Source organism: Sciurus vulgaris (genome assembly GCF_902686455.1).
Source record: "Sciurus vulgaris genome assembly, chromosome: 14".
Classification (NCBI taxonomy): domain Eukaryota; kingdom Metazoa; phylum Chordata; class Mammalia; order Rodentia; family Sciuridae; genus Sciurus; species Sciurus vulgaris.
Window position 1 is genome coordinate 73,224,705 of NC_136475.1, and position 14,266 is coordinate 73,238,970.

Sequence of the window (14,266 nt, forward strand, 5' to 3'; positions counted from 1 at the left end):
AAATTGTTCCCAGTCTTTTAAGTTATCCCATTAAAGAAAAAGCATTGAGAACTAACATCTAATTTTTAACATGCTAAATGTGCAATAATGTATTTTAGTAAGACAATATATCAAATTTTGAAATTTTAAGAAGGATAACCAAAATCAGGTATATTTGGCATTACACAAAAGGTTTGTCTTCACTAATAGTCTTAAAAGAATGGTAAATTCCATAACAAGTTCTTTCACAATACTCCTCTTAGGAAACAAAAAACATCAAGCTAGTGATTCAAAAACAAAAACAAAACAAAACAAAAACAGTAAACTAATTCACAAAGGAATGAATCCCACTTCCCAAAAGACACAATTAAATTGTTCACATTTATGAATTTCTGAACATTACTGAGTTACTGAAAAGCACTGAAATGTTTTCTGGATTATTTTTCTATATAAAAAACACATAGTTGAACAGGCAAACAGCACAGGGTGGGAGGAGAGGGCAAGAAGAGACATCAAAACTGAAATAGTCAAGTTAAAAATCAGATTTTTCAAGAAATCAACTATAAATAAAATCTTCAAAGATTAATTTTGGTCCATTCTTACCATTAACTTTCCCTAAGCCTGGAGCTTTATTTTTCAGCAATGTCACTTGTATTTGTGGAATATTGGTGATGTTTGAGTTCAAAACAAATTTGAAGTCCACGTGTCCAACCATACAGGCTTTCGGTAGAACCAATTCAAATACATGTTCATCCCAGCTGTTGCTGTCAAGTAAGAAGGGAAATGCTAAATATTGCAAAACTTGTTCATCAACCATAACCATATTATCATTAATATTTCCTTTCCTACTTTCTGGATTTGTGCATTTCAACGTAACACATTTCTCCCAGAGGAGAGGTTACATTTAGGGCAATGAATGATACTACCTTAGGAATCTACACCTGCCTTAAGACATGCATATACCAATAAACCCTTGTTCCTCATTGTGTGGATTACTGTGTATCAGAACTATCTGCAGATTCCTGGACCCATCCTAGATCTGTAAGTGGGGTCCCAGAATCTTCATTTTAAAACAAGAATTTCTTGAATACATTCATTCTCTGCTTTTAAATTATTTTCTCTCACATCAGATGTCCAATATATCATTAAATTCTATTTCCTCTAATGCTGAATTATAAAGAGAATCCATTCACTCTATTCACTACCTCCACATGTGCTATCATGGTCCAAGCTATCATTAGTAGTTTACCCAGATTACCACAATAGTGATTCTATCACTCTCACACCAACACCACAGGTACTTCCACCTATAATCTAGTCCCAACACAACAGTCACATTCCAAATCATAAATTATATCATATCTCTCCAGTACTCAAAACTAACATGTATCTCATGCAGCATGAGAGTCTAACCTCATTTCCTACCATTCTCCACTATATTCATTCCACTCCAACAATGATGGTTTCCTTACCCTTCCCAGAACTCATGAAATACACTCCTTAGGGTCTTTATACTCATAACTGCCTGAATTAGTATTTCCACAGAGGGCTTTCTCGGGCCCCTTTTATAAAAAATAGCATACAAATTTTCCTTTTCACTTTCTCTCTAACTCACACACACATATTGACTGAAAAATCATTCAATAACCATACTCCATTTTAACATTCTTCAAGTTTTTTCATAAAAGCTTTACACTAAGCTATATGACATGGTGTACATCTGTTCACTGTTTGTTGATGCCCACTAGAATGTAAATTCCATAAGCACCATATTACTAGAGCCAGTAAGGAGACATCACAACACCAGACCTTAAACTATACTACAAAGCAATAGTAACAAAAACAGCATGGTATTGGCACCAAAGAGACCTGTAGACCAGTGATACAAAGTAGAAGACACAGAGACAAACCCTCATAAATACAGTTAACTCATATCAGACAAAGGTGCCAAAAATACACATTGGAAAAAAGATACCCTATTCGACAAATAGTGTTGGGAAAACTGAAAATTGGTATGTAACAAAATGAAATTAAACCTCTATCTCTCACCCTATACAAAAATCAAATCAAAGTGGATCAAAGACTTAGAAACTAGCACAGAGACCTTGTGCCTAACAGAAGAAAAAGCAGGCCCAAATCTTTATCATGTTGGCTTCAGACCTGACTTCCTTAAGAAGACTCCTAAAGCTCAAGAAGTAAAATCAAGACTCAATAAATGGGATGGATTCAAACTAAAAAGCTTCTTCTTAGCAAAGGAAACAATCAATAATGTGAAGAAAGAGACTACAGAATGGGAAAAAATCGTTACCACATGCACCTCAGATAGCGCACTCATCTCCAGGATATATAAAGAAATCAAAAAACTTAACACACACACACACAAAAAAAACCCCAAATAACCCAATCAATACATGGGCTAAGGAACTGAACAGACACTTCACAGAAGAAATACAATTAATCAACAAACATATGAAAAAATGTTCATCATCTCTTGCAATTAGAAAAAGGTGAATCAAAACTACTCTAAAATTTCATTTCACTCCAGTCAGAATGGCAATTATCAAGAACAAGCAATAATAAGTGTCAGTGAGGACGTGGGGGAAAAGGCACACTCATACATGCTGGTGGAACTGCAGATTAGTGCAACCACTTTAGAAAGCAGTTTGGAGATTCCTAAGAAAACTTGGAATGGAACCACCATTTGTCCGGCTATCCCAAAGGACTTAAAATCAGCATACTACAATGACGCAGCCACATCAATGTTTACAGCAGCTCAGTTCACAATAGCAAAACTATGGAACCATATGAATGGATAAAGATAAAAATGGTACATCCACACGATGGAATATTACTCAGCCTTAAAGAAGAATGAAATTATGGCATTTTCAGGTAAATGGATGGAACTAGAGAATATCATGCCAAGTGAAATAAGCCAATCACAAAAATCTAAAGGCAGAATGGTTTCTCTGAGAAGCAGATGCTGATCCACAGTGGGGGGTGGGTAGGGAAGAATGAAGGAACTTTAGATTATGCAGAGGGAAGTCAGGGGAGGGATGAGGCGGTGGGGATAGGAAGGACAGTAGAATGAGACAGAAATTAATACCCTATATACATGTATGAAAAAGAATTTTTTTAATAAAAAAATAAATTTAAAAAAAAAAAGAATGCCTGCTTTCATAAAAAAGAGTATTTAAATATTTGTTAAATAAACTTGTGGACTATGTGACCAAAATAATAGCAAATGGTAGATTGCTCTTATTATTTTTTATTCTATAAGAACAAAAGCAAGGGTTGGGGATTTATTAGCTCAGTGGCAGAGCACTTGCCTAGCACGTGCAACGCCCTGAGTTCAGACCTCAGTCCTGAAAAATAAGAAAAGAAAAAGAAAAAAAAAAAAAAAGAACAAGAACATAACAATTTCCATTAAGATGACAAAAGATATTAACATGCAAAAATTAACAGAAGGAATATTATTAGGAATTTCTGGTTGTCTTTAACATAAAATGGTCTTAAAATTAAATCTTGGGAGGTGGGGATGTGGCTCAGTGGTAAAAGTGCTTGCCTAGCATGTGTGAAGCTCTGAGTTCAATTCCCAGCATGGTCCCCAACCCCAAAAATTAAATCTTGGAAACTGGGTGCAGTGGCACACGCCTGTAATCCTAGTGACTTGGGACACCTAGGCAGAAAGATCACAAGTTCCAGGCCAACCTAAGCAAATTATAAAGGCCCTAAGCAGCCCAGTTGAGACCCTGTCTCCAAATAAAAATTTTAAAAAGGGCTGGACATGCAGCCCAGTGGTAAAGTGCTCCCCGCCTCCAAAATTTTTTTTAAATCTTGGAAAAAAATATTTTACCTGTCAGTCTGCAGTTTCCAAGTTCTAGTATGCTGAGCAGCATCTCCATGGTGCTGCTGATGTAAATGTTGAGGATGCCTCCTTTGCTGCTGTTCTTGCTGAACTTCTACCCAGCATGGAGGAACGGTAGCTGAAAACCGTGGAGTCAAAGTCTCAAAGCGGGTTAGTTCAACTAGAGAAGTCAAGATTTCAAGGGTGAATGGCTGGTCCACCAACAAATCAACTCCTAAACATTAGCGAATGTAGTATTTGAAACGGAGGGGAAAAAAAGATAAATTTTTATTTATGTTTTCTGTCTGTTCAACCACAACACTGCCAAATATCCTGAGGGTTAATAAAGTAGGCTCAGGTATCTATATTCAGCTACAGTAACTACTATTGATTAAATAATAGCAAAAAAAAAAGAAAGGCCCATCCTAAATATTTTTAAATTATAGAGACAATACTCACTTTTGGAGAAACCCAAACACAATCTGTGAGAGGGCGTACTAAGCTTTGACTAACTCTAAGCATATAAGGCAACAAAAGCAGTAGAGGCCAGTTTAGATGCAAACCAGTTTACATCAGATCAATAATTACCTTTTACAATTTGCACTTACACAACAAAATGCTAGACATCAGTAAGTGCATAACATATGCCTTTTTGAAATGAATAATTTTTCAAAGTTGTCAAAAGCTATTCTGATAGCAAAGGAATACGTGTAAACATTAACAAAACAATATTTTTGCACTTCTGTATTTTATAGATATACCATTAATAAAAGAGTAACCACCAACTTGCATGGATTAGGTTTTCTTTTACAAATACACGTATTCTCATGTGTTAAATGCCAAACATGAGACAAACCTGAGGAGTTATTGCTTATTCTAATTAACAAAAATTAAGTTTTGAAAGGCTAAAATATGAAATCTTGTAGATTCAGAATATTGTCACAAATGACAAAAAGTTCCATAAAAGTATCACACGCTTACTTCAAATTACATCTTTTTCTCAAAGTTTAGACTGTTACATCTGATTGAAATAATATTAAATGTTGTTTGCAAACATTACCATCATGATGTCAATGTCATTTTGTTAACAAAACAACCTAATTTGGGACTGGGGATGTAGCTCAGTGGTACAGTGCCTGCCTAGCATGAACAAGGCCCTGGATTCAACCCCTAGAACAAAAATAAATAAATAAAAACTTAATAAGATAACCTAATTCATCTTTTCTCTACTAAAAAATACTTTATGTATTTTATATGAAAACTCTTCTCCATTCTACCAATAACCCAGAAAATATGAAACCATTCAGTGTTAATTTTTATAAATAGTTGTATAGTTAACCAAGACCATAAAGTCTTAATTAATTACAAATCAACATATCTCCACTGGGGAAGGATTTTGCCTATGAGGAGTCCCCTAAAAATAATATTTGATTGTATTGATGGAGACAGCTGTGTGCGCTATGAGAATCTAACACAGGACAGTCTACCTATACACAAAGAATTTTCTGTTCCAAATTTCCAAAAGGTCAATTATGTTAAGCTTGAGAAACTCTAATGTATGATATGGTGAAGATACCATATGTTGTTGTAGTAATTCCTAAAAGTTAACACATATGACTAGTAGTCATTTAATGTTTGCTTAAGAATAGCAGGCACCTAAAATTAAGTGTCCATGAAGATCAAATACCAACTTTAAGAATTACTTGTATTTGGAAAATGTTTGTGTTTAAACATACTTTTCATTAAAGATGTACTAAACTATTTTAAATGCTAGGTTAAGAGGATAAAATGGGTAACTGTTAAAAGTAAAGCATAACAGCAATATGGAAGCACAAAAGGTCTAAATGGAGGTATGAACAGTAGGTCTGAGAGAAAGCTGCGGGTACTGATCAGTGGTAGAGTGCTTGCCTACCATATATAAGGTAAGTCTGATCCCAGCACCAGCCAAAAGAGAAAGTACAAAATATCCATGTGCCTACTGCAACATGTGAAGAGTATGAAACTAAATTATATGACATACTTTAAAAATCATGAAGTTTGTTGTACCTGAGACTGAGAAGCAATCTACAGTTATTTCCAAAAGTCCAAAAAGCAAATAATTATTTTTAAAGAAGATTAACATATTATCATTTTTTCTTTTGAAAAATAGCTCTAGAGGGCAGTTTAGAACACGGGCAGGAACAAAAAGCAACCAAAAAACACCGTTGGAGATTCAGGATAAGGCAATGTGGAAGTAAACATAACAACTCAGTGAAAATATTACCTTTTCTGCTTTTCAATTCCCCTAATAATATTAAGAATATTAACCAGTCCACTGAGTTTATACCTACTCACATTCATGTCATTTTTCTCCCCTACTAAAAAGCTCCTTAATAGGAAAAAAAATGTTAACCTGTAGTCAACCTTACCAATATTTAGAATCATTTCTTCCTTTAACATGTTTACAACATCTTCCAACTACTAGAGAAATTATGATAAATAAAATACAAAAACAAGTCTGGCGAAAGAATGTCAACAAGTAAATGGACACCCTTTACAAAGCAATAAGAGTTGATTATAAAAACTGAAATAATGCTTAGAACTATGTAAGTCTCAGAAAAATTAATGTGGTAAGAATTTCAGTTGGAAAAAAAATCATTTAAAATATGAATGTCCCACCTGAAATGCCAGGACTTGAAGGATTTGATAAAGGTTTGGAACCTTCTGAAGATGGTTCTATTCCCTTTGAAAGAGATCCATCCACTAGAATATCAGCTTCATCAATATCATCACAGGTTCCTCCAATTTGGAGAAAATGAAGCTCACCACCTAAAATTCAGTAAAATTACATCAACACAGATACACATAAAACGAATGAATATTCAAATGCAATGCTATTTATTTTAAATTATTAATTTATTTTAATGTTGCTTCATAGGTAGATAAGGAAGGCTATCAAAGTGACAAAATTTGGAAATTTAATTGCCAAAGAATTACAAACTGAGAACTAATTTTATTGAAGAAAATAAGAAATACATAAACATGTGAAAATAGGTATTTATCTACTATTTACTAAGTGGAAGACACTGTAATTAGTGCTGTAATACTGCAACCATCTTAAAGATGAAGAAAATGATACACTAGCTATACAGGGACCTGCAGACCAGTTTCTTAATCCCAAAAAAAATAAAAGTGAACAAATATTCTTAATTTTTAAAGCACTGATAATGAAATGCAAATTGAATTCCTAGCTTTCATATTTTGTAACAAAAAATAAGTGACATCAAATATTTAAGACAATTTAAAAAATCAATACATATATTTTAAAGAGTACTATAATTCATAATTATACATGTCATATATTTTAAAGAGTACTATCAGTTCATAATTATACATGTAGCATTTTCTTTTAAATTAATGTGAACACATATCCAGATAAAAGACTCATAAGGATTGTTAGCAGACCTGTTCTGCAAAGAAAGTCCTTCAAGATGAAAACAAACACCACCAAATTCACGGGGTAGGGGGAGACTGTTGTTAAGGAAGACCCAGAAATGATAAGGAGATGAATAATAAATTTTTTTCTCGTGTTTCACCATTCTTAAAAGATAAAGGTTGTACAAAATAATTATATAACACTTTTTATTGGGTTTATTACATGTCTAAATAAGGAGATTAAAGTTACATTTCTATTTATTTTACTAGAAATAAGCTACTATTCTATGAAGTCAACTGTGATAAACTGAATCACTAAAATTTAAAAAAAAAAAAAAGCGAAAGAAAAAAACCCACACAGAGACAGTGATTACAGGTCAAATAGCAGAAAAGGAAGCTCAAAGGCTCATCCCTCCATCAAAACAAACACTAAGCTAGAAAATGTAACCAGAAACAACTATTTCAGAACCCTGGAACCCAACACTTAATGAAACCAGAGAAGTGGTCTATGAAGGAACAGGCTAATCCTCTGATAAGAAAGTGGCCTATACTAATTGCTCCTCAGCCTGTTTCAACAATGAAGGGGAAAAGACCACATTCTTGGAGTGGAATAGCTAACTGGCTGGTGGCAAGACAGGCAACAGGGACCTTGTCCTCCATAAATTTCAGGTTATGCATTTTAGTTGGTCTGGAGCAGGCTCTTTTCTTGATTTTTGCCTTCTCAGGCTACAGCCACTTCACCAAGCAACATCCATATAAGATTCAAAAGAGACAAAATTCTTTTGGGGGGTGGGGTACTGGTTAAAGTGGTACATTGTATTATGTTGATTTTTAACGACAGTTTCAGGAGAAGAAAGATAATTATATTCCATGACCCAGGATTCTGAGAAGAATATACTGTAGGGAGCCTCTTTTACGTATGAGCACCAGGGAACAATAAGATGTTTATAGCAGCAAATTTTTTTTTTTTTGTTTTTTTTTTTTTTTTTTTTTTTTTTTTTTTTTTTTTTTTGCAGTGCTGGGGATTGAACCCAGGGCCTTGTGCTTGCAAGGGAAGCACTCTACCAACTGAGCTATATCCCCAGCCCACAGCAGCAAGGTTCTTAATATAAGAAAAACTGGAAATAACCCAGATGTCCATAGACAGGAAAACAGATAAATTACGTGCAGATGTTTGACACAATGGAGTACTATGCAGAAGTGAAAAATGAATTATCTACAGGACATGCAGTAAAATGGGTAAGCTTCAAAAACAGCATATAAGAAGGGCAAAGATCCCAAACCCTATATAAAGTTTGATGCCATTTTCATAAAGTTATGATACAGAAAATACTCTGAATTAATAATTATCTCTGGAGCTGGGCACAGTGGCACAAGCCTGTAATCCCAGTTGCTTGGGAGGATGAGACAGGAGGATCATGAATTCAAAGTCAGTCTCAGCAACTTAGCTTAGGCCCTAAACAACTCAGTGAGACCCTGTCTCTAAATAGAATACAAAAAAGGGCCAGGGATGTGGTTCAGTGGTTAAGTGCCCCTGAGTTGAATCCCTAAAAAAAAAAAAAAAAAAAAAAAAAAAAAACTGGGGAAAAAGGCAGAGATCAGGAGAGAAGGAAGGACATATTGAGAGATGCAAGATATCTATCCTATGTTATTCTTGGTTTGACAATGATGCCGGGACGTTCCTGAGTTATTCAGGAGCATAAACCTGTAATCCTAGTGACTCAGGAGGCTAAGATAAGATCACAAGTTCCAGGCCAGCCTTAACAATTCAGTGAGATCCTCAGCAACTTAGGGAGACTGTCTCAAAATAGAGAATGGGAAGTAGCTCAGTTACAAAGTAGCTCTGCGTTCAAACCCCAGTAAAAAGGAAGGGGGAGTGCTGGGGGTGTAGCTCAGGCCAGAGTACCCCTGGGTTCTAACCCTAGAACAGGAAAGAGAAGGGGGAAAAAAATCAACAACTGAGGAATGGAAATGTTAACACTATAAATATTTATTCAACACACACAAAAAAATGCAGTGAAAGAATAAAAAAGAATGCAATAACAGTATTAAATATAAAAACCAAAAAAGCAGTTATAAATGTAACTGTAACAATCATATCAAGTGTGAATTGATTCAAATTTAATAAGGCAGAGATTATCCGACTGTGAAAAAGGTAGTTGATGCAAGCAGTAACCATTCAGAGAGAACTTGATATAAATAAAGAAGATTTTAACAACTCCATCAACAATATATTTATACAAGAGAAATTTATATAACACTACCCAACGAGTGTGCAATGAACATTCTTTTCAAGTGCATTCAGAACATTAAGACTACATGCTGGGCCATAAGAAAAAGTGTCAGTATGTTTTAAAATACTGACATCACATAAATTATGTTCTCTAACCACAAAGGAATTCGAGATCCAGGGCAGAAAAAAAAATCTGGAGAAATCTCAAATATTTGAAAACTAAACAAAACACCTCTATAAATGACCCATGGGACAACAAGAAATCACAATAAAAATTAGAACACATTTTGAGCTAAAAGAAAAGAGAAACACACATATCAAAATTTAGGAAATTGAGCTAATCAGTGCTTTCAAGAACATCTACAGCTTCAAAATGCTTGTATCAAAGAAGGCTGAAACTAAGACCCCAATCTTGTACCTTAAGAAACTTAGAAATTTATCTATACCTAAAGAACAAAATAAACCCCAAAGTAAGGAGAAGGAAGGAAATAAGAAACATTATAGTGGTAATGAGTTAAAATAAAAATAGAAAAACAAAGTTAAAAAAAAAAAGTCTTTCAAACCAAAAGTTAGTTCTTTAAAAAAAAAAAAAAAACTAATAAACCTCTAGACAAATTGACAATGAAAAAGAGACACACATCACCATTATCACAAAAGAAAGTCCTGCCATCAATCAAGAGTCTACAAATATTAAAAAGATCGTAGGCGAATATTTTAAGACTAAGCTAAAATTTGACAACTTAAATGAAACTGTCATACTATCACAGCTCAATAGAGAAGAGATAACCTAAATAATTCTCTATAAAAATAAATGGAAAAATCCTCCCCCCTGCAAAAAGTCTCCAGACCCAAGGGCTTCAGTGGTAAGTTCTACCAAAAATATAAGGAAGAAGTAAAACCAAATGCAGAGAATCTTGACCACAAAACTAAAGAGAAAATACTTCCCAATTCATTCCATCAGCAATTAACTCTGACACCAAAAGCAAAAAAGTTTATAAAAAACAAAAACAGCTGGGAATATGGCTCAGTGGTACTGTGCTTGTCTAACATGTCCAAGACCCAGGTTTAATCCTCAGATAGCAAAAAAACAAAGAAAGAAAGGGTCATATCTCTCATGAACAGAGATGAAAAAATTTTAACAATGCTTTGGCAAATTGAATTAAACAATATAGAAGAGATAATGTATTCACATTCCGAAACCAATCAATGTAATTCACTATATTAAACTAAGGAGGAAAAACTGTATAATCATTTCAACTGATGCCAACAACTATTTGACAAAATACAATATCCACTCCTAATGGAAACTCTCAGCAAATCCAGAGTAGAAGAATGATTTCCTCTTAAAACCAGTAGCAAAACATGCATGTGACCATAAATACCAATAATTCCAGAAAGCAGGATTATTAAGCACAAAGCAATTTAAACCTTTCTTTATGAATATAAGTACATGTATGTAGGTTTTAAGTTGTCAGGATCAAATTCAATATTGTCCATTTCATAATGTTCCCTTTTAATTATCAGCTATTTTTAAAAAATGGTTTTTTAACCATTAACTAAGCTAGGTACCACTTATATAAGGATAAGGTACTTCCTTATCCTTATATGGCACTGATCTTAGTCCTACCTTCAGTTCTTCCTATCTACTTAAAACTTATCTGCAGAGGCTGGGGCTGTAGCTCAGTGGCAGAGCTCTTGCCCATCATGTGCGAGGCACTGGGTTCAATCCGTAGCACTACTTAAAAATAAGTAAAGGCATGCTGTCCATATACAAATACCAAAAATTTTTTTTAAAAAACCACATCTGCAACAAGCAAGATACCAACTTATCTTCCATTTTAAACTCCAGACTTTTAAAAATGAAATTCATGAATATTTATGCCTTTTTCTGACTTCTGTATATTTAAGAGTTTGTATATTCTATTCCAAATTTTAATCAGACAGTTTTATATTATTAATCCTACTTAAAACTAAAACATTTATTTACTGCAGATTAACATTCATGGGAAAAAAAGTATTTTATCCTATTTTGAAAATACCCAGAAGACAGTGCCACATCCATGTGAAATGCTTCACAGTATGAAATGCTTTTCAAAAATCATACATTTACTTAAGGTATGCCATGCATACATTTTAAGACATCAACTTTTCCTCTCCCCACTACCCGTCCCCATTTTTTTGGTACTAGGGATTGAACTCAAGAGGCACTTGACCACCGAGCCACATCCCCAGCCCTTTTTTGTATTTTATTTAGAATCAGGGTCTCAGTGAGTTGCTTAGCACCTCACTTTTTGCTGAGGCTGGCTTTGAACTCCAAATCCTCCTGCCTCAGCCTCCCAAGCCACTGGGATTACAGGCCTTAATCTAATTCTTTAAAATGTACCTTCATCAGTCAACACTTGAAGAGCAGAGAGATAATGTTCAAAGTGGTTCATGTTTCAGGATTCTTTTGGTCATAAAACTCATCTGGATACATTATCAGTAGGGAGGATCAAGATGGCAGCTAACATCCTCAGACTATCTCTTCCCACAGACTCCCAGCTATATAACTATTCATCCACCAAACTAGAGACAAGGAAATCAGCTGAGAGACCATAGTGACTGCTTTTTATAGAACAAATCAAAAGACAGCTAAAGAAGGCAGGAAGAAAAGAGTTGCCCACTTCACCTTCCATGAAGCCCAGCATAGAGAAAGGTGCTTTTCACTTAGGAGAGGGAGACAGAATTAAGTCAAGGCCCTAGACTTGAAACAGCATGAAAACCACCACAGTGAAACCCAGTGCTAGGAAATCTCCACAACCCTTAATGCAAGGCCAATCCCTGTCAACTGAGCCTCTTAAACAGCACTCTCTTAGAACCATAGGCAGCAGGAGAGGAGAGCATGACAGCTAGCACAGGGCTTTGTTTCAGGGCCAAGTCAGGCCTGCTGTCAACAGAACAAGCACTCACTAGAAATTGAAGGCCCCATAATGCAGGCCAGAACCCACAAAAAGAGCCACTAGACTAGCTTCCACACCAGATGGAGACCTGGATGCCTACCGGCAGGCCTGAATTTTGGCTGCAACAGTTCCAGCCTTGGAGTAGACCTAGGGAACACTCTCCCTCCTCCTAACACCGCAGGTCCCTGTTGTTGTGAAACTCAGGAGTGACCCAGTTTAGCACCAGCCTTGATAGCCAAGGAAGTGTCTCCACCACCTATCAGGAATCCTGGCTTTTGCTAAGTCAGTGCTTGCAGCTGGGGCTACAGAAATGCCCCAGCACCTTGGAGAGACTTGAGTTTTGGCTTGTAGCATGAGTCTCAGCATAACAGACCTGCTGGTACTGTGGCTCTGAGATTCGGGCATAAGCCAGCTTAACATCAGCTCAGATGGCCAAAGATGTGCCTTCACCAACACTAACCAAACCCTCATCAGTACAGCACGGTACAGGACCCTGTACTCTGAGGGTAGAATAGGATAGTACACACAAGACTTTGCCCCTGGAACTTACTGTTAAGCTGGTAAAAACCTAATGCTGGGCAGATCCTAACAGATTCTATCCCCAGTACAGCCTGTGGAAGGAGCCTCAGCAATAGGCAGTGCTGCCTTGGTCCTAACTAAGTGTTTTGCTGGTCTTTGTGGGCTGGGAGATCAGAATTTGAAGCACCTTGGCAGTTTTGGTGGTCACCAGTGTCACAGAGAAGCCTCGGGCTGGTTTATCCACAGTGACTATCCACAGCCAGGCAAAAATCCCACAATGTGTGACCACAGGTCAATAACTAGAAATGAGGCAATTGGGCCTATGAAGGCCCCAGGGGAAAGCTGTGGGAACAGATCAAGGCTGTCTCCTGTTTCTACCTGAACAGTACACCAACAGAGTATTTGGGAAAAACCTAGGCTCAGATTGCCCTACACTACCAAAACAGGGACAAGCCACCAACAGCAGACTTCTGGCAAATGTGGACCTGGGTACCATCTTCCACTGACTCAGTGGAAGGGACAACAGGCTCAGAGAAAATAAGCAGCCTACTAAGAATATCCAGAAAAGCGGTCTGGAGAATATAACTTGGTAAAGCACTGGGTGCTAGCATGCACAAGATCTGGGTTCAATTCCAGCATTACAAAAAGACCAAGAAAAAAAAATTTTTTTTTTTTTCTTTTTGGAAAGACAGGCATAAATAAAACCAGATTAGGAATACTGGAATAAATACCTGATCCTTCATGCCCAAAAGACATAAAATGCCAACAAGCATCAAGATCATTCAGGAAACTATGACCTGCCTGCTACTCAAAATAAGGTGCCAGAAACTGACCAGATATGAATCAGTATAGGCATACTCTCAGAGAATTTATAACAGCTGTTTTAAATAATCTCAAGTTTGAAGAAAAGAATTTGATATTCAGAAAAAAAAGAGATGGAAGCAATTTTAAAATTCAAATTTTTGAGCTAAAAAATATACTAAATGTAACTTTTAAAAATGATAATAATAGCAGAATAAATGGAACAGAAGAAAGAATTGGTGGGCTCAAAGAAAGACTATTGAAAATATACAGGAGAAAAAGCAAAGAATGAAGAACGAGCAAAGTTTATGGGAACTTTGGAACGGTAACAAAAGAGTAAATATTGGGGTAATTGAGTTGAGAATGCCAAGGGGTTAGAAAACTTATTCACAGAAGTATTAACTGAAAAGTTCCCAAACCTAGAAGAGGATACAAATATCCTCCTCTAGGTGAAGTAATGGGATGGAATAAGAAGAGATTACACACAAATGGAAGCTAAAAGGAAGGGCCAGCCATACTAACATCAGATAAAATCGA

General features: G+C 35.8%; 1 protein-coding gene across 1 annotated transcript in view; it reads right to left on the minus strand.

The window, feature by feature from the left end:
* The window catches only part of BIRC6 (baculoviral IAP repeat containing 6), a 213,402-nt gene that overhangs the window by 141,705 nt on the left and 57,431 nt on the right, over nt 1–14,266 (minus strand). The window contains 3 exon segments of the mRNA XM_079109988.1: nt 583–743; nt 3,833–4,058; nt 6,482–6,631. Of these exon segments, the coding sequence (XP_078966114.1) occupies nt 583–743; nt 3,833–4,058; nt 6,482–6,631 (537 nt within the window).